This window comes from Phyllostomus hastatus, unplaced genomic scaffold, assembly GCF_019186645.2.
Source record: "Phyllostomus hastatus isolate PE091 unplaced genomic scaffold, TTU_PhHast_1.1 phas_scaffold_200, whole genome shotgun sequence".
Lineage (NCBI taxonomy): Eukaryota > Metazoa > Chordata > Mammalia > Chiroptera > Phyllostomidae > Phyllostomus > Phyllostomus hastatus.
Genome location: NW_025334016.1, coordinates 8,254,653 through 8,276,089, shown reverse-complemented (window position 1 = coordinate 8,276,089; position 21,437 = coordinate 8,254,653). Strand labels below are relative to the sequence as shown.

Genomic DNA, 21,437 nt, shown 5'->3' with positions numbered 1-21,437 from the left:
TTTTGTGAGGTTGGATGGGGGACAAATAGTAAGAGTGCAGAATGGAAAAAAGTTGTAGCAAGAGAGAAAACAAAATTTAAAATGAAAATAATAGGAGGAAATAAGAAGGTAAAATGGGATAAGAGAAGGGAGGGGCAAAATATGTGAATTGAAATAAACTATAATATAAAATCTAGTGACTTAATATGCACAAACTCAAAGGAGAAGAAATGACTGGTAAAACACTATACAGTAAAGAAAATACCAGAAATTATGGAGAAGACCATGGTAGATTTTGGCTTAGTAGCATCTAGTATTTACCACTGTTTTTTCTTTCTGGATCTGCCTCTGGTGATGTCAGATGGTGACCCCAGCTAACCTTAGGCAGCCTGTTCAAGACTTCCAGGGATCTTCTGTCTGTGGCCCCTTCAGTTGTTAATCTGTTCATTCTGCACTCAGCAGTCAGGCTTAAGCACCACAGGGCCAGCACAGAGTCCTTCTGGGGGTCGGGGCTATTGTTTCCCCTCAGGCTTCTGCTGCTCAAAGGGGAGTGGTCTGCCTGAGCAGGAGGCTGCTGTCGTATGGGTGATGACTCACCACTGTGATTCCAGCAGCTACTCTCTCAGTTCTCTCTCTCCCCAAAGCTTCCGTCCCCAATCTCCTGTCAGGCGTCTCCAACCTACACTTCCCCTGCCTTTGCCAGAGCCCAGGGTAAGTGGCTGCAAATTAAAATTTGTGTGTTGGCCCTTTAAACACCTCTCTGCATCTCCAAGCATCCATCTGTAGCAGAGAGCAACCCTGCAGCTTTTTGCTGCTGGTTGTTATCTATGTATGTTTCAGGCTCTGGTACTCTAGGCTGGTGATCCCAGCTTACGGTTTAGACCCACACTTCTCAGGGGGATTCAACTGGCCACTTAATTATCACTCTGGAACTTCAGCTGCTGCCCATGAGAGCCCAGACAGCCCTCTCATGTTTCTAGTGCACTCTATACCAGTCATGTCATGCTGAAGCTGATTCTTCTGTCTGTCCATGTTTATAAGGCTTCCCTCTAGCTATTGTTCAGTTATTTGTTCTGAGTGATTTCTCCACAATTTAGTCATAATTCCAGATTGGTCCTGGGAAGAGGTTAGTGTAACTTCCACTCACTCCTCTGCCATCTTGGATCTCCCTCTAGGGTTTTTTTTTCCTTGAGAGGAAGGTTCTGTGACAAACCCATGACCAGTTATTACCACATTGACCAAATGGCCCAGTTTCTTTAGGGTTTCCCAAAATATGTGAGGAGACATTTCTGCCTTCAAAATATCACTGCCATCGTTTGTTCTCCAGTAAATTATAGAGAAAGAGAAATTATGTAAATGGTATATATAGTATCTCCTGATGGAGGTATTCAATATGTAATGGTTCTGATAGGTCCAGCAGAATAGAAACCAGCTTAACTTTTTTCCAGAATTTTTTAATGAAAATTTTCAAAGAATTTTACAATCTACACATATACCTATCAAGTAGATTCTACAAATAAACTTTTTTCTCTGTCTTTTATTCCATTGAATCCATCTATCTATCCTTCCCTCTGTCATTCCCTCTTATTTTTGATGCATTTTGAAGTAAGTCACAGACATGAGGACCTTTTGATCCTAATTACCTTAGCACACCTGTCCTTAACCAACTTTAATTAAATCAGCATTTCATTGTCTTGCATGACTACAAAAATCACATTTTTTTATTAATAGCTATTGATGTCACCCAAATTTTATGCTTCACAGGGCAGACATTAAACTAGATGCATTGGGGTTATAAAGATACCACTTATGTAATGAAATTTCAGCTTAATGTCATTGTCCTGTCTCATTTGGATTAATTATAGAATGGAAGGGGCATAATTTAATTAGCTTATTTTATACATGGGGAAAGTGAGACCCAGAAAGGTGAGGACACTTGCCCAATGTCATACAACCAGGCAGTGGCTTATTAGAGATAGAGATTTTTCCACAGAATTGCAGTGTTCTGCCTTGTCCTTAAACCAGGTACTGTTTACTTTCCACTCTGGTCCTTGCACAATGCTGGCTGCCTTGATCTTTGGTTCACAAGAATGTTCTCAGGCACAGAGTGAAGTTCCTGGGCCAGGCTCTGCACTGGCCTCCCAGAAGACACTAGGAGGGTCAGACTTTGACATTGCCAAATGACCCATAGTATCATTTCTCCAGTTACTTGTTCCATCTCACTCCAATTACTTTTCATTAGTAAAGCCCATTTTACCCTCTCTTTCTTGAATTCCTAATTCATCATTTCATTTTTGGTTAAAGGAGATGTTTAAGATTTTATTTTTATTTTATTTTTTAGAGAGAGGGGAATGGAAATAGAAAGAGATGGAGAGAAACATCAATGTGTGGTTGCCTCTTGAGCACCTGCTACTGGGGCCCTGGCCTGCAACCCAGGCCTGTGCCCTAACTGAGAATCAAAGCAGCAACCCTTTGGTTAGCAGGCTGGTGCTCAATCCACTGAGCAACACCAGCCAGGGCCAAGGAGGTGTTTAAAATGGAGAAGTATTAAAAATATTCTACGGCCAGCCTCTGACCTTCTTCAGGCCATTTGTAACATTCAGCTTTTTCAGAGCCTATGATCAAGGAAGTGGGTGAGCCAAAGGGAATGTTGTATCTCTATGATTTTATATTCTACCTTAAAGATGTTCGTGACTTGAAAAAATGATGTTGGTAGTCCACAGGAGGGCTACTATCATGGCAATGAGGCAATTCATCCTCAGATCATAGTCAAGGAAATGATCATAACTTCATATAGTTATTTCTACACTTACTAGTATTAAAAGAGTATGTTTTTATGTATTTGTACATGTTCAATCAAATTCCCAAAAGGATCTGAGGCAGGTGATTAAAAGTTTAGTGCCATATGATCTCACCTATATCAACAAACCAAACTAATCAACTAATCAACAAAACAAACATCAAACAAAATATAACCAGAGACCCTGAAATAAATAACAAACTGACAGTAACCAGAGGGGAAGGGGAAGGAGGATAATGGGGTAAAACAGGGGAAGGTCCATCAAGGAACATGTATAATGGACCCATGGACAAAGCCAAAGGAGATAGGTTTGATGGTGGAAGGCAGAGAGGGGTGGGGGGGCATGGTAGGGAATCTAGACAACTGTATTTGAACAACAAAAATAAAGTTTAGTTTTATGTACCAGTTTTTGTTTTTGTTTTTTTTTACTTTTTGAACACATAATATGGCTTTAATTTTAAAAAAATAAAATAAGAGTTTGCTGCACATTTTTTAAGGGAAAAGGAAACTATAGCAAAAATAATTGAAAATATAGGCAATGGAAACTGTTGATAATAACAATTGATTTCTATGGATTAATTTTGACCCCTAAAATGACACACAGACACACACAGATTTACTCAAGGACATTTAATTATATCAAATTTCCTATTAACATTAAATATGTCTAGTTATTACTCATTTTTAACATTTCCACAATTTTAGCTTGCAATAAAATCATTACAGATTAAATTGCAAGGGAGGTCTTCTCCCTTAAGACATGTAAATTTAACATGTGTTAAGTACTACATTGCTTTCACATAAATAATTATAAGAACAATTACTACTAGGGTGATAAAATTAACAATATTGTTCTTGGGTCTTAATATTTCAGTGATTAAATTTAGTGGTCTTTCTGGTGGACAAATCAGTCTATGTCCTAACTGTATGGTTACTGTGATGTGTTTTTTTTAATTGAAATGTGTGCAGGTATAAAAGCAAGTCCTGGGGCTTGCATAAATGACTATAAAGCTTTTAGTGAGAAGACTGAAGAATTAGAACACAAGGTGTATACCTTTTTGATATATTCCTGTTCAATACTTAGTACTCCATAATAAGGTGAATCTTAATTCTAAGAAAAATACCAATAAGCAGTAAAATGAATAATAAAATGAACTCATGGAGTATTTTTCTTGTGTAACAGTTTTTAAAATGAAGAATCTAACACACAAACTTGATAAAGACAAAACTGATTGCTGGTTTTGCATCCTGTTTTCACAGGAAACCATGTTGAGGTAAAGCAAAACAAATTTTGTCTACCATGATTACAATACACAAAGGATATCCCACTCCTTTCGTACAACAATGGATAAAGACAAAAGCTTCAATATGCAACAAGACTCATTATGATTGCTAACATTCTTTAAAATTCAATAATTTGCATATAAAGCATGATGAAGAAACAATGCTTTGGCTTTAGCTATATTCTGAAAGGCCTTGGAAGGCAATCTCATTCTAGTATCTCAAAGCAGTAGCATTTGGAAAATGTTTCTATGGCAATTCATGAAAGCTTAATGTTTTTTTTTTTATTCTTTTCAAGAGCATAAGGTATTCCACAGCCTGAGATTTCATTCAGTAAAGTTCTCCTTTATTTTAGAAGCTGTTGTCTTTTGCTTTTGTGTTATATATTTTAACTGTCTTAGGGGAAACAGAGTAAAAGGCTTCCAAGAAGGTGTGGTGTATTTTTCATATTTGGGTGCAAGAAGTGAATAACATATTGTAGACTTTGCTTCTCAATGGCAAAAAGGGTGATACACATATGATACATATGTTTGATTTATGCTGTGTGTTGTTTTGATTTTCCAAAAAGTTTGTATGTTCTCAGGAAAAGGAGTCAGTCTGTATTTAAGGAGGAAAAACTGTTCAACCAAAGCACCTCTTAATGAGTAGTTTAGTGAAACTGTACTAGAGGACACAGTGTTGCTCCAAATGGTTTCAGATCTTCCTGCAATGATATAGTCTCTGGGCTTTGGGCACTGACAGGCTCCTGGTGGTTGTCATCAACATATTATTTCCAAGAATGTTAACCAAGAAATATTCTAATTTTAAAACTTGATACACTTTGAGATTTCTTAAAGCAATTTAGCAATTTGTATATTATAGAAAACAATGTGAATCATGAAAAACACACAAAAACAGAACTGGGTTTTATCCCTAATTCTGCCACCATTAGCTATATAATGCTGAGCAAGCCCTTGAATCTCTTTGAGATTCCATTTTCTAATATAAAAAATAGGAATAACAATGCCAGCCTCAAAGAGTTGTTAAGGACAGAATGTGTGTGAATATTGGAAACTGCAGTGTTGTACAAATGTAAAGTAGTTATGATTATTGATTAGTTATCCTTCTTCCCATTTCTTTCCCTTGGAAAAAGTCAAAGGTATCCTTTATTGTTTTCAATGTGGTTGGAGGAAATCAGTTTCAGTGTGTGTAAATATTTTAGTTTCTAATACCATATTAAATATACTATGTTTATAAAGACACCATTGCAGCCATTTATTCATTGATTGATTAAATAATTAAATGACATCTTTGTTGAAGGATATAAAATGAATTCGTTTAACAAACATGAAAGTGATAATTGTGTGCTAACATTGACTAGATGCAGAACAGATCATTAAATTCTGAGCCTTCAGGAAATAAGTTTTCTGAGTTTCAACGCCATGGCATAGCATAAGCTGTTTAGTTAGTATCCTGCACAAGGGTACCTGGCTGATTCAATGAAAGGGGTTAAGCAACCCAGTGTACATTTTGCCAGCCAAGCCATTTGCACAGAAGGAGGCTGCACTCATCTGAAGGGAAGATGTCTTTTTCAAATTTACCTGCCAGGAGTGTGCAACTTCTTCTAATTTACACAAAGGCATGGAATGTTCTAGATGTGGCTCTGCTGCTAATATGGTTCATGGTGTTCCATGAAAGGCTTTCAGTGTTTCACTGGGAAGGCTGCTGGGCATGCTTATTATCTAGAGTCAGATTGCTTCTAATACTGGCTCTGCCATTTGTTAGCTGTGTGACCTTGGATATATGACTTGTTCTCTCTGTGCCTCACTTTCTTTTTTTCTTTTAAATATTTTATTTATTTATTTTTAAAGAGAGGGAAAGGGAGGGAGAAAGAGAAGTAGAGAAACATCAATGTGTGGTTGCCTCTTGCACACCCCCAACTGGGGACCATGGCAACCTAGGCATGTGCCCTGACTGGGAATTGAACCAGCGACCCTTTGGTTCACAGGCTGGTACTCAATCCACTGAGCCACACTAACTAGGGCTGTCCCTCACTTTTTATGTCAGACCACTTCATAGAGTTGTTGGGAAAATAAATAAACATTTATATGGAAAACACTTATAATAGAAACGGACACACAGTCAGTGCTCAAAATGTTTGCTGTTTTTAGCTTTATCTTCACCTTCCTCTCTACTCTGTGTTGAAAGTTCAACAATTAACATCTAAATTCCACTTACAAATACCCCTTTCTTTTAATGAATTAAATTTTACATTGAGGATAGTTTTCTTTTTACCCCAGGCCTTTTTTTTTTCTCTTTGCATGTACTTGTGTTAGCTAAGAAACATTTTCTTTAGAGACATCAAGGAATTCCAGTTCTTTGGCCAGAAGTTCACTTGATTGTTTCTAGAATTACCTCATAAAACCATTGTTTTGTCAGATGAGGACTCTTTGTATATTTTGGCTTTTTTCTTTCATGGGAGAATGCCTACATTGTTTACCAAGGTTATAAGTTTAGAGATGCTTTGAGGTATAGTGAATTTCATTGTCAATGTTAGTTCACATAACTTTTTTTTAACTGGAAAGAACTGATCTATGTAGTATCAAAGTACAGATATCTTATAATGTTTTCAAGACAATTGGCATTTTAAAACATTTAAAACATTTTGTCGTATATCAGATTTTGATATGAAGGAAATACAACAGATTAACAGAGCAAAGAATGAAGCAGATGGTAATTTTTTTTTCTTTCCCTCTAAATCTTAACTCCTCTACTGCTCTAAAGACACCTGGAAGAGGCACCTTTGTTACCTGCACTGTGTACTTTCCAGCCTCTTACAGCACCTATCTATTGGGCCATTTTCCATAGCACAAAACTGGAAGTATAGAAAGCTAAGACTGCTACACACCACTGATTCCAACCTTTAAAATAATTTAGGTGTCTGATCCAAATTTAGGTATCCAAATAATTGAGTTAGTCATTAATTTGATTAATTTTTTTCCAAGTAGGCTGCTTGGGAAGAGAGATGCAATATTTTTATAATTTCATGGCATCAGGCATTAGTCTACCATTATTCCTGTGTGCCGTGCTATGATTATTCATCCAAGGGACACTCCCTGAGCCAACATCTTATAGATCCTGCACCATTTGGAAGCAACAAATAGGATGATCTTATCAGAAGCCTGTCAGGGGCACATAGGGACTGGTTCTGAAAGTGGTAAATGATAAGTTGTTTGTGAAATATTAATTGAAGTATTAACTGAAGTTTGACTAGCTTTTTAAAAGTACAAAGTGATTTTAAGCTTGATCCTAAATTGGTTGCAAAAGTTAAATATCCATTTAAGAGAAAAAACTTGTATTTTAAGATTCTTATATTTAGATAGAGAGCAGAGTATTTTAAGGCACTTTACATCAATCAGTTTATCAAGTTATTGTATTTTTCATTTTTTCCTTTTTGGTACCAGGGTGGTGGCTAAGAGTTCAGCTTTAGGTCTGAAATCTGACACTGCCATATACTAATTATATAATCTATGGCAAATCAATGAATGTTTCTAATCCTCCATTTTCCTTTTTTAAAATAAGGATAATAATACTCAGCATTCTGGTGAAGATCAGAAGCACTTTGCATGTAAAGCACTTCACACAGTAAAGCAAGTGCTTGATGCTTTCTGACAATGGTTGTTATTATTGTAGATATTCTGTTTTTAAAAAACTTACTGTATTGTGTCAGGAAGTGATTGCTTAAATTTTAAAACAGTGCCAATTACATTGTTTAGTGTTTTAGGGCAAATGCACTTCTGCTACTTTATGATTTTTTCACAATAATATTGCATATTAAAATTCCCAGACTTGCCAGATAATGCATCATCTCTAATATTTTATTCTATGGCAAAACATATTAAAAGTTCCAAACAACTGACATAGAAATGAACTCGGGAAGAACCCTGTTGTAAATCAGGGCAGCTCTGTATAGTTTACTTTTTAATTACTTTATTGTTGTTCAATTAGAGTTGTCTGCATTTTCTCCCCACTACTTCCCCACACCCCAGCCAAACCCACCTCCCTCCCTTGCTTCCATCCTCCCCCTTGGTTTTGTCCATGTGTCCTTTATAGTAGTTCCTGAAAACACTTCTCCCCACAATCCCCTCCCCCTCCCCTCTGGCTATTGTTAGATTGTCCTTAATTTCAATGTCTCTGGTTATATTTTGTTTGCTTTTTTCTTTTATTGATGTATAGTTTATTGTTTGCTTACTCTTCCATCAGTCAAACCATTAGTCCTTTCACCAGTCATCACTGAGGAATCCATTGATAGCTACTTCTTAATGACCAGACTCCAACTCCTCAGGTTCTTGGGCATTCTAAAATCCCCTCCAGTAAACTGAGGTGACTTCCCTAAGCCACTGATATTTGGGCCAATTACTTTTCCAATCAGTTTTTTCATCAGTTGACATCCAATAAGAATTTTGAATGGTCCCCTATGAAAATCAGTGTGACAAATTATATTTCCAACAACTTACTCTTGTATTGTTCTATTTAAAGTATTTTTGTAATTTTCTATCTATGACTTTTTAAGGCACAAGAGCATATAGAACTCTATTCAATGATTCAATGGTTTGATAGGACCCTGGGTTGTTCTAATAACTGTTTATGCTTAGTATTGGATACTATTGAGTAACTGCACTTACTAAATGACAATACATTTTGTGGAATATAAAATGGTTGTATGTATGAGTGATGTATCCCTCAACTTTTTTGTTTTAGCCTCAGTATGCGCAGCAGGTCTGTCTGAATTCCCTGATAACGCCTGTTACCATGGCTGCATCTTATTTCATATTTTATTTGTTGAACTGATGCTTGCTAAGAAAAGTGACATTGAATTGTCCACAATTTTTAATCTAAATAGAAATGTTTTCTCTTTTTTTTCTGTATGGAGGTGAAATTAGGATACTGGAGTTAAAAACCCAGATCCAGCGTTAGGGTTGTGCAATGCTCATGCACACTGCATGGGGGACTCTGGAGTTTGGGACCTCTACTCCCCCACTCACTGAAAAGCTCTGGCCTTGCCCCCAAGGACAGGGATTAGAAGATGGATTAACTCAAGTAATGAAGTGTTAAATCAGCCTCTTTAAAACATAGGGTTCTTCTTTTAGGTTGGCTGATAGATGGTGAATGAAGCCTTGGCTTTTCATTATGGCTTTTGTGGTGGGGCTCATATCTTATGTTTCACAGATTCTTATCAAACAAGATACAAGTATATGTTTAAAAACATGTCAACTCAAATAAAGTGAAAAATATCCTTTGAAGTATAGTTTCTCCCTTTAGCAAAAATAAAGAGATGCAATCTATCAATATAAAGAGAATGGCACTGAGGTCTCTTGGAAAGCATTAGTCATAGTGTTCACAAATACTGATGCTGGAGTGAAATGACCTGAGTTTGCCTGCTGGCTCCCTATGTGACCTTGGATATCTTTTTGTCCTTCAGTTTTTTCAGCCATAAAATGGGAATTATAAATAGTACTTTTCTTACTGGTTTGCTGTGAGAATTCATTGAATTAATATACTAAAAAATTTAGAACAACTTTTTAAATGTAGTGAACACTATATGGCTATTTTTTTATAGGATTCTTTTTTCACATTAGGCAGGGGTATAAAAGTCCCAGGACTATTATTTTTGAAATATAAGATTGAAGCTGTTTCATTTATCTGTAAGGTACAGTGTCTTGATCTTTTGTTGATTTTGTTTGGTCTCATAAAAACAAATGAGTAAAATAATTGGAACTGAGAAAATTCAGTTAATCATTCAGAGCATCAGAATTCTGTTGTCTGAGAAAAGTTATACAATTCTGTAAGAGTGGATTTAAAGATTCAGGATTTTAATACCTCTAAGATAAAAAGAAAACTATATCCAAGATGGACTTGTATGTTGTCAAAACTCATTTGGTATATATGTACCATATCATCTTTATCCACTCATCTACTGATGGACACTTGGACTGCTTCTGTATCTTGGCTATTGCAAATAACATTGGAATGAATAGAGGGGTGCCTATATCTTTCTGAATTAGTGTTTTGGATTTCTTTAGATAAATACCCAGAAGTAGAATTGGTGGGTCATATGGTAGTTCTATTTTTAATTTTTTGAGAAACCTCCTCACTGTTTTCTATAATGGCTGTACTTTTTTTTCGCAGTCCCACCAACATTGCACAAGGGTTCACTTTCCTCCACATTCTCACCAATACTTATAATTGAAAATAAATAAATAAATAAATAAATAAATAAATAAATAAATAAACACATCTCATTGCATAAAGTTTATTGTATGTAAATTTATCTCAATAAAGCTATTTTTAAAGCTAGATATATGGTGGTGAGTATGTAGCAGGCATTGATTATTTTTGACTACATTAATAATTAAATGGAACCTAAACAACAAAACAAAGAAACAAGCAAAACATAGTCAAAGACACTGAAATAGAGGACAGGCTGACAGTGACCAGAGGGAAGAGGGGAGGGAATTTCAGGGGAGAATGGGAAGGGTTTACAGGAACAAATATAAAGGGCACATGGACAAAAACTAGGGTGGGGTGGAAATGGGAGGGAGGTGGGGAGGGATGGGTGGGTGGGCTGGAATGGGAGTAAAGGACAGAAAAATGTACTTGAACAATGATTAAAATAAAATTTAAAAAATAATTAAATGGGTGAATGAATGCAGTCACTTAATTCTTCAGTGATGGATCACATGGGGATTAGGACACATAAGTGGGTCAAATTTATGTCCTTGGTTTTCAAACATTACATCAACCTCTAAAAGTCTAATTTCACTGTAAATCTTAGGTCTTCTCACATTCTTTGAAGGTCCACTCACCCTCCACCCCTGGCAAATTACCAGTTTTTCAGATTTACCTTGGAAATAAAATTATTGTTTACATTTGGTCCTGAGTCTTCTGGGGCTTATACATGTCTCTTAAGTGAGGTCTTGTGTTTTTATCTGTGTTGTTGATGTATAACCATACAATTTATTCCTTAAAGATGGACATTTTGATATACTGACCAGAGTTTTTAAAATTGGAGGCACTTACCAAAAATAAAATCCCTTTTGTTCTTTCTGCAAATAGCAGTTAGTTTTCTGACTTGGAATTTGGGTCTCTGTTGGGAAACTCTAACCACCAATAAGTTAAATGTAACAGTAGGCCATGTTTGAATCAACATGGGCTTTTCTCATTGGCTGAAGAACTTCCCTGGAGTCCCTATAAAGCGTTTAATTCTGATTTCTTATTGTATTTTCTCCCAGGTATGGCAGCAGCCAAATTTCTGCATGATTCTGGCCTGAATGTTATTGTTCTGGAAGCTCGGGACCGTGTGGGAGGCAGGACGTACACTATTAGGGTAAGACATTAAAGACGGAGGAGAAAAAGGGGATCAAAACTGATTTTTTTCTTGCTGGAAGTCTTGAATTTCATTTGACTTTTTCTAAGAGAATGAAAATTACTCTAAAATATTTCCTACAGACTCTCTCCCAGTGTGTCTTTTTCAACTCTTCCTACTGGAACTTTTCTCTTTTTACCTTATGATACTTGACACTTGCCCAGTAAATTGCACCAATGAATAGGTGTTTGGAATGCATTTGTTAATAAAACAAATATTCTTGCTTTTGTGAAATGTTTGTCCTTTGGGGGTGGGGAGCTAGACAATAAAAAGCAAACAAACAAAAAAAAAAAAAAGAAAGAAAAGGAAGGCTTTCTCTGGTGTTCCTGGCTAATAGGTACCCAGATTTGCTTGAACACATTCATACAAGGAATTTTTCTTTAAAAAAAAAAAACATTATATTTATTGTTGTTCAAGTACAGTTTACTGACTTTTTTTCTCCACCCCAGCCCAACACCCCAGCTTTCTAAACCTCCCTCCCCTGTTTCCAGTCCCCCTGTTATTGTCCTTGTGTCCTTTAAATTTGTTCCTGCAAACCCTTCACCCTTTCCCCCTGAAATTCCTTCCCCTCTCCCCTCTGGTCACTGTCAGCCTGTTCTCAATTTCAGTGTCTTTGGTTATATTTTTCTTGTTTGTTTGTTTTGTTGATTAGATTACTGTTAAAGGTGAGATCATATGGTATTTGTCATTCATTGCCTGGCTTATTTCGCTTAGCATAATGCTTTCCAGTTCTATCCATGCTGTTGCAAAGGGTATGAGCTCCTTCTTTCTTTCTGCTGCATATAATTCCATTGTGTAGATGTACCATAGTTTTTTGATCCATTCATTTACTGATGGGCACCTAGGCTGCTTCTAGCATTTGGCTATTGCAAATTGTGCTGCTATGAACATTGGGGTGCATAGGTTCTTTGGATTGGTATTTCAGGGTTCTTAGGATATAATCCTAGCAGTGGAATTGCTGGGTCAAAAGGCAGATCCATTTTTAGTTTTCTGAGGAAATTCCATACTATTTTCCATAGTTCTTGCACCAGTCTGCAATCCCACCAACAGTGCACTAGGTTCCCTTTCCTCCACAACCTCTCCAACACTTGTTGTTTGTGGCTTTGTTTATGATGGCCATTCTGACCAATGTGAGGTGGTATCTCATTGTGGCTTTAATTTGCATCTCTCTGATAGCTAGTGATACTGAACATCTTTTCATATGTCTCTGGACCCTCTGTATGTCCTCCTTGGAGAAGTGTCTGTTCAAGTCCTCTGTTCATTTTTTAATGGGGTTGCTTGTCTTAGAGTGGAGTCGTGTGAGTTCTTTATATATTGTGGAGATCAAACCCTTGTCTGAGGTATCATTGGCAAATGAGTTTTCCCATATGGTTGGTTGTCTTTTTATTTTAATATTGTTTTCTTTAGGTGTGCAGAAGCTTTTTATTTTGATGAGATTCCATTTGTTTATTCTTTCCTTTATGTCCCTTGCTCTAGGGGACATATCAGTGCAAATATTGCTGCATGAAATATCTGAGATTTTGCTGCCTATGTTCTCCTCTAGGACTTTAATGGTGTCATGACTTATATTTAAATATTTTATCCACCTTGAGTTTATTTTTGTGTTTGGTGTAAGTTAGTGCTTGAGTTTAATTTTTTTGCATGTAGCTGTCCAGCTCTCCCAAGACCATTTTTTGAAGGAATTTTTCTAATAACTTCTTATTCAAAGGTTGGTCCTCAGTCATTGGATGTGAAGCTGATTCAAAATTATATAGAAAAGTTGCTATTGCCCTGGCTGGCATAGCTTAGTGGATTGAGCTCGGGCTGCAAACCAAAGTGTCGCAGGTTCGATTCCTAGTCAGGCCACATACGTGGGTTGCAGGCCACGGCCCCCAGCAACCCCACATTGATGTTTCTCTCTCTCTCTCTTTCTCCCTCCCCTCCATCTCTAAAAATAAATAAATAAAACTTAAAAAAAGTTGCTATTGAACATAAGAGCAATTTCAAATGTTTAAATTATAACCAAACATTCTCCAATGCTATCTTTCAAACATCTAGATTGGCAAACCACATAAGAAGTGATCATTTCCTTTCTTGTTTTTTTTCTAGCATTAGCATTTAGCATCTAGCATTAGATGCATCAAAATAGCCTCAAGTACTAAGTATAGAAAATTCACCAACAATTCAGAGCTTATAAACTTAAGGTACTAAAAACCAAACCATCTTGTGGTACATTGTGAATGATGGGATTCAGAAGTCTCTTGCCTATACAAAGTTCTATCAATTTTGCTTTAAATTAAGAAATTATTTAATAACTGTTAAATTACATGAATGCAGTTGAGAATAGAATCCACTTTTATTGTGGATACACAAGATGTGTCTATGACCTATGAAATGCCAATTTGCTTATTTCAGGACCCAATTTTTATCTTACTAATAACATTTTTACAACTATTTTATTTTTATTTTTTCCTGGGGTAAACAGAATGAAATGGTTAAATATGTGGACCTTGGAGGATCGTATGTTGGGCCAACCCAGAATCGTATTTTAAGATTAGCCAAAGAGCTAGGATTGGAGACTTACAAAGTGAACGAAGTAGAGTATCTGATCCACCATGTAAAGGTAAGACTGGACAGCATTTGAAGCATCTTAAGGCTACCCTATGGGTATTTCTATATGTGAATTCTAGATTGTTCTCTCAAAGAAACTTTTGTGTCCTTGGATGTATGCAAAAAAATGTATTTTATAAGTGTGTTTCAACCACTTTGTAAATTTTTTCACTGTTATCAAAGTAGAAATAACTGAGAATTCTCAACCTATTCAGGAAAGTAATTCAGCATTATTGCTCATTTGGTAAAAAGTTTAACAAAAGTAATGGAGAAAATGCATTTGTGATTACTTTATTTAAAACCTTGGGCTGTTTTATGTGATACAAAATCTTGTGTACAGTTTTACAAATGCTACCTTAGACTTGATACTATAAAAAGTATTTGCTATATGTCTGATGTAGTATTTTGAAATTTTGTCCTATTTAACAGCTAAAGTTACTTATTAAAGGTTTACATAACAGTGGCTCAAGTCACAAATTCTATTTCTTTTTGTGGGGAAGCTACATTGATCTTCCCAAGATTTCGATGCATTTACTATATCTCACATTCTCATGATCATTTGTGGCTTATGATTCCTGCCTCCATGACACCTATGCTTATTCACATCTCATGGCCTCTGACTCTTTTGTTCCTTTTGCTCTATGCCAGCCTGGGTTGAAACTCACCTCTTCATTGTGATTTTACTCAGACCATCCCAAGCTTTTGTGTGCAGCAGACTTGACTGAAATGTTGAGCAATGTGGGGTGGAGGGTATAGTTAATTGCAGAAACGCAAACTTTTTAAAAAGATTTTATTTATTTCTTTTTAGAGAGGGAAGGGAGGGAGATAGAGAGGGAGAAAGAAACATCAATGTGCGGTTGCTGGGGGTCATGGCATGCAACCCAGGCATGTACCCTGACTGGGAATTGAACCTACGACTCTTTGGTTCACAGCCCATGCTCAATCCACTGAGCTACGCCAGACAGGGCACAGAAACACAAACTTTTAACTTAGAATTGAATATTAGACATTCTAATTCTAATAAGCTTAGACTTTTGTGTCCCCGGGGATTTTTCACTAGCCACATTTCTTTGTGGATTCTAGTCTCCCACCATGTTGCAGGTCTTCAGACTTCTCACATCTCCCTGATCCTTGTTTCCCAGCATCATAGTTTTGGGCCAAAAAGTCACTGTTTTCCAACAGGCTAAGAATGATTTACTCTTGCACTCCACCTAGAGTCTCACAGAAGAACTGGCAGAGGTTTTGAATTTTTGTCTTCCTCAGTTGCCTCTGTAGGTGGAAGTGAGCAGTATAGACATACATATTCCTTGCCAGTAGAAATCATCCTCTGAGGAGACAGGAGAGACTAGCAATAGTCAGTTTGATTCATGTAACAATGCTGACACATTGAGATACTTATATTATTTGTGAGTGATAATGTCAAAAAAGACAGATAACAGGCTACACATTATGAACCATTTAATATAATGGAAAATAAAAATCTATCTAATTTGGCATGATGTGGGTAAAAGATTGCCTTAATTCATGCATAAAAGTTTTGGTTGAATGTAGGATTTTGTTTTATAAGCTTTTTCACTTTTCTTCCATATGTGTCTAATAGAAAGAGAGACACATCATTTACAAATGAAAATGTAGCATGGTGATAGTGCAATTTGTTGAACATCAATCAGAAGCACTTACTAAACATCCTTCTTTGGGTTCCTTGCTTGTAAATGTAGGTTACATTGACTGATTTCTTCTGTCTCACTTGTCCTAACACCTAAGACTTACAGAGATTTATTTCCCAGAACACTGGTACCTCTTTTAGGTTTCTCCAGACAGAGGAGATGACTAAAGTTTATATTCACTCTTTTGTCTTTGTGTGTGCAGGCTTTCTTGGCAGTCAAGAACTATGTTCAAAATGTTTGTTTTCCTGGTAATCTTTTTAAAATTTTTTAATATATTTTATTGATCATGCTATTACAGTTGTCCCATTTTTTTTCTGCCCTTTATTCCCCTTCACCCTGGACCCCCCTCCCACCATTATTCCCCTACCTTAGTTCATGTCCATGGGTCATGCATATAAGTTCTTCAGCTTCTCCATTTCCTATACTATTCTAAATCTCCCCTGTCTACTTTGTACCTACCATTCATGCTTCTTATTCCCTATACCTTTCTCCCCATTTTATCCCCTCTCCCTCCCCGCTGATAACCCTACATGTGATCTCTATTTCTGTGAATCTGTTCTTGTTCTAGTTCTTTGCTTAGTTCATTTTTATGTTTGTTTTTTTTTAGATTCAGTTGTTGATATTTGTGAGTTTATTGTCATTTTACTGTCTGCATTTTATATCTTCTTTTTCTTAGCTAAGTCCCTTTAACATTTCACATAATAAGGGCTTGGTGATGATGAACTCCTTTAACTTGTCTTTATTTTGGAAGCACTTTATCTGCCCTTCCATTCTAAATGATAACTTTTCTGGATAGAGTCATCTTGGATGTAGGTCCTTGCCTTTCATGACTTTGAATACTTCTTTCCAGCCCCTTCTTACCTGTAAAATTTCTTTTGAGAAATCAGCTGATAGTCTTATGGGTACTCCTTTGTAGGTAACTGTCTCTTTTCTCTTGCTGCTTTTAAGATTCTCTCCTTATCTTTAATCTTGGCTAATGTAATTATGATGTACCTTGGTGTGTGCTTCCTTGGGGCCAACTTCTTCGGGACTTTCTGAGATTCCTGGACTTCCTGGACATCTATTTCCTTTGTCATATTGGGGAAGTTCTCCTTCATTATGTTTTCAAATAAGTTTTTCATTTCTTGCTCTTCTTCTTCTCCTTCTGGCACCCCTATGATTCAGATGTTGGAATGTTTAAAGTTGTTCTGGAGGTTCCTAAGCCTCTCCTCATTTTCTGAATTCTTGTTTCTTCACTGTGTTCCAGTTGAATGTTTATTTCTTCCTTCAGTCCTGAATCATTCATTTGAGTTCTGGTTTCCTTCCCTTCCCTGTACATTTTCCTTTATTTCACTTTCCATACCCTTCACTTTTTCCTTCATTTTAACCATACTCAACCATTTCTGTGAGTATCCTGATTTCCAGTGTTTTGAACTGTGCATATGATAGATTGGGTATCTCTTCATCACTTAGTTGTATTTTTTCTGGAGCTTTGATCTGTTCTTTCACTTGGGCCATATTTTTTTTTTGTCTTGGCATGCCTGTTATGTAGTAAGGGGCAGAGCCATAGGTATTCACCAGGGCGGGGCAACCCATTTTGCCGCATTGTGGCATTGTATGTGGGGGAGGTGTCTGAGAGGGAATAATGCTGCTTGCTCAGCTCTCAACTGGCTTTCAGTAACTTCCTCCACTACCCACAAGCAAATTGTGCCCTTGTGGTACTGATTTCTTGTTGGGTGGTTTTTTGTACATTCTAGGACCCTGTGGGCCTCCCCAATTAACTCTACTGTGAAGGTGGAGTTTCTCCTGCTGCCGCCACAACCCCCAAAGATTTTTTCAGTCAAAGGTTTTGAGGTTTTATTTATCTGCACTAGAACCCTGGGTTGTGCAGTCGGATTAGATCCCCAGTTGTTTCTGCCAGTTTACCTGTATACACATGTGAGACTGCCTGCTCTGTCAGCTGCTGCCTTTCCTGGTCCACCAGCTGCCACCTTCCATGCATCCTCTCTTCCCTGGCTGCCCATCTTCGCCTCTCCTACCAGGCTGGATGAATGTTTCTTCTTTAACTCCTTGGTTGTCCGACTTCCATACAGTTTGATTGTCTCACAGTTCTGGTTATTTTTTGCCTTTAAATTTGTTGTTGTCCCTCTTTTGGTTGTGTGAGGAGATAAAATGTATCTACCTATGCCTCCATCTTGACTGGAAGTAGTGTTTTTCTGGTAATCTTATGACTAACATTAAGTCCCTTGTTTGAAAGAGATTGTTTACAGTCATCAATTGTGAAAACGATATTACACAATACTTTTTCAGAGTGATGGCCAAATATGCTGTTTTCTGAGACTATTTCAAATAACGTAGGTGCAGCTATGAAAATACAAGCCATTAAGCAATATTGTTGTCTTGATGCAGAGTAAATATATATACTGACAGTGCTTTTTATAAAACTTAAAATAAATGTTATTGATCATTCAAATCAAGATAGTTGTGTAGGCAGACAAGGTTTGTCTCTTCATACAACCACATTAAAGTTAAAACTAAAATTATAGAACAACCATCACTCAGAACTGTCAGAAATTGAGGTGAATGGAAGTCTGACAACTACAAGATTAATGAAACCACATCTATCCAGACTGGTAGAAGGGGTGCAGATGCAAAATCATCTGGTCCTTCACTCACATGTGGTAGACAAAGGTTTGGTAAGGATATCTCAGGAGTAAGAAGTCCCAGCTCTATACTAGGCCCCCCGCCCCAGAGTTTCAGTACCATGCAGATAAGTCCCCATGACTTCTGGCAGCAAAACCCAGCAGGGATTGAATTGGTGGAAGAAACTTCTAGAACCCCAAGCAGTTCCTCTTAATGAACATAGATTTAGCCACATAGATTTACCTATTCAGACTCACTCCCTCTGAGCTCCAGCACCAGCGTAACAGCTTGAAAGGCACCGGTGGCACACAGGGAGGAACTGAAGTGTCTGGTATCAAGGTGAGCAGAGGACATTGTCTCTTTTCTAAACTTCACCCCCAACAAAGCCAGCAAGTTGTAGCCATTTCTGAGACTCCATCAAACTGGCTAACACTGTTTGACCCACCTTGGAGATGTCCGGAGACTCTGCCCCACCCAACATATGGCCCCACCCAAGCTGCTTTTCCCTATAAATGGCTGGTCCTGGCTCCTATTTCACAACTTCCTAAATCCTCTCAAACAAGCAACAGCTGGCCTCAGTGAGGCCCACACCCAGCAATAGCAGCTGCAAGCCTAGTTTCACAGCTTGACTTTCCCCACGAATCTCCAAGGCCAGCATAAGTAGCAGTCATCTGAGATTGCTTTATAGTTCATGCAGGGTGGCTCTGGGCAAAACACAGGTGGGGGCTGACCTTGGCCTCTATGGCCCAGGAAAATCCAGGGCCAGTACACCCAATGGACAGCTGCAGACCATGTTGGAACACCACCACCCTGCCCCTGCATAGGTGATCCTACATGGAGGGTGGAAGTTGATGGTCAGTGGTCACAGCCAGGCCTTTCAGATGACTGGCCTAGGTAAATCCCTCTCATTGACCTGCTATCAGCAACCAAGGCTCAACTGTAAGAGGAGGGTATACTCAGCCCACAGGAAAGGTGCACCTTGAGTACGCAGCTTGGGTGATACAGGAGGCTGTGCCACTGGACCCTACAGGACACCTAGTGCTTTAGGCCACACTATGAAGACACAGAGTCAAAGCAGCTCTACCTAATACGTAGAAACAAATATGAGGAGGCTGCCAAAACAAGGAGACAAAGAAACATGACCCAAATGAAAGAATAGATCAAAACTCCAGAAAAAAAAAGCTAAATGGAATGGAGATAAGCAATCTATCAGATGTGATGTTGAAAACATTGGTTAAAAGCATGCTCAAGGAACTTAGTGAGGACCTCAACAGAATAAAAAAGATCCAGTCAGAAATGAAGGATATACTAATTGAAATAAAGAACAATTTACAGGGAAACAACAGTAGAGTGGGTGAAGCCAAGAATCAAATCAATGATTTGGAACAAAAGGAAGCAAAACAAAACAAAACAAAAAAAAAACAACAACAAAAAACTGATTGGAACAACAAGAAGAAAAAAGGATCCAAGAAAAAAGTAAGGATAGTATAAGCAACCTCTGAGACAACTTCAAGAGGTCCAACATTCACATCATTGGGGTGCCAGAAGGAGAAGAGAAAGAGCAAGAAATTGGTAATCTATTAAAAAAACAATGAAAGAAAACTGCCCTAATTTGGTGAAGGAAATAGACATGCAAGCCCAGGAAGCACAGAGAGTCCCACACAAGCTGGATACAAAGAGGCCCACTCCAAGACACATCATAATTAAAATGCCAAAGGTTAAAGATAAAGAGAGAATCTTAAAAATAGCAAGAGAAAACTCAGTTAGTTACCTACAAGGAGGTTCCCATAAGACTATCAGGAGATTTCTCAAAAGATAATTTGCAGGCTAGAGGGGATTGGCAAGAAATATTCAAAGTCATGAAAAGCAGGGATCTACAACCAAGATTGCCCTACCTAGCAAAGCTATCATTTAGAATAGAAGGGAAGCCCTGGCTGGTGTGGCTCAGTGGTTGAGTGCTGTCCTGTGAATCAAAGGATTGCTGGTTTGATTCCCAGTCAGGGCACATGCTTGGGCTGTGGGCCAGGTCCCCAGTTGGGGGCACATGAGAGGCAACCAAACATTGATGTTTCTCTCTCTTTTTTCCCCCTCCCTTTATTTATAAAACCTAGAAGGGCAGATAAAGAGTTTCCCAGACAAGAAAAAGAACTAAAGGATGTCATCATCACCAAACCATTATTATATGAAATGTTAAAGAGACTTATTTAAGAAAAAGATAAAAACTAAGAACAATAAAATGGCAAAAAATACCTATCTATCAGCAGTTGAATCTAAAAAACAAACTAAGCAAACAAGAAGAACAGAGACAGAATCATGGATACAGAGAGTAATTGATGGTTGCCAGATGGGAGGGGGTTGTGGGGAAATGGGTAAAGAGGTGAAGGGATTAAGAAATACAAATAAGTAGTTCCAGAATAGCCGTGAGGATATAAAATACAGTATAGCAAATAGAACAGCCACAGAACTTATACATATGATCCATGGACATGAACAGTGGTGTGGAGATTGCCTGAAGGAGTTGGGGGTGCTGGGTAGAGGGAGACAAAGGGAGAAAGAAAAATCAGGACAACTATAATAGCATAATCAAAAATATATAATTAAAAAATAAATGTTATTTCTTTTTAATTATTACAAAGGTAAAACATATGTGTTGTAAAAATGAAATCAGAGAATATGGGTAAAGAAAAACTGAAAAACAACAAAAAAAACTCCCAAAAACCTCTATAAGCCTATCTAGGGAAAATCAAATATTCTCTTGGTTCACAGATGCTTCATATTCCTGTATTGCTATTTTCTGACCTCTGCTGGAGGAAATGAGGAATATCAATGAACTTAAAAATATTGTATACATATGCTCATGCATAGGTGTACATGTCTGATACACTAACTTACTCTAATGAATGCTCACTAAAGAGGTAATTGAAATACTAATGAGAATATGAAAAAAGATTTTTATTTCAATCTTGATAGATGTGCTAATTTGACCTCCTCATGGTCATAACCCATGAAGAGTTATATGATAATAAGCTATGATAAAATCCTTACAGCTAAGAAGTTCTCCCCAAACTAAATACTTGTTCTCCACTATCATCAC

The 21,437-nt window shown here is 37.4% G+C and overlaps 1 protein-coding gene across 2 annotated transcripts in view; it reads left to right on the top strand.

Moving 5' to 3' along the window:
* The window catches only part of MAOB (monoamine oxidase B), a 116,191-nt gene that overhangs the window by 35,813 nt on the left and 58,941 nt on the right, over positions 1 to 21,437 (top strand). The window contains exons 2-3 of one of the 2 annotated variants that reach the window (XM_045860610.1): positions 11,332 to 11,426; positions 13,930 to 14,067. In XM_045860610.1, the coding sequence (XP_045716566.1) occupies positions 11,332 to 11,426; positions 13,930 to 14,067 (233 nt within the window). The remainder of the gene's footprint in view (positions 1 to 11,331; positions 11,427 to 13,929; positions 14,068 to 21,437) is intronic. The other variant, XM_045860611.1, reaches the window with a different exon arrangement.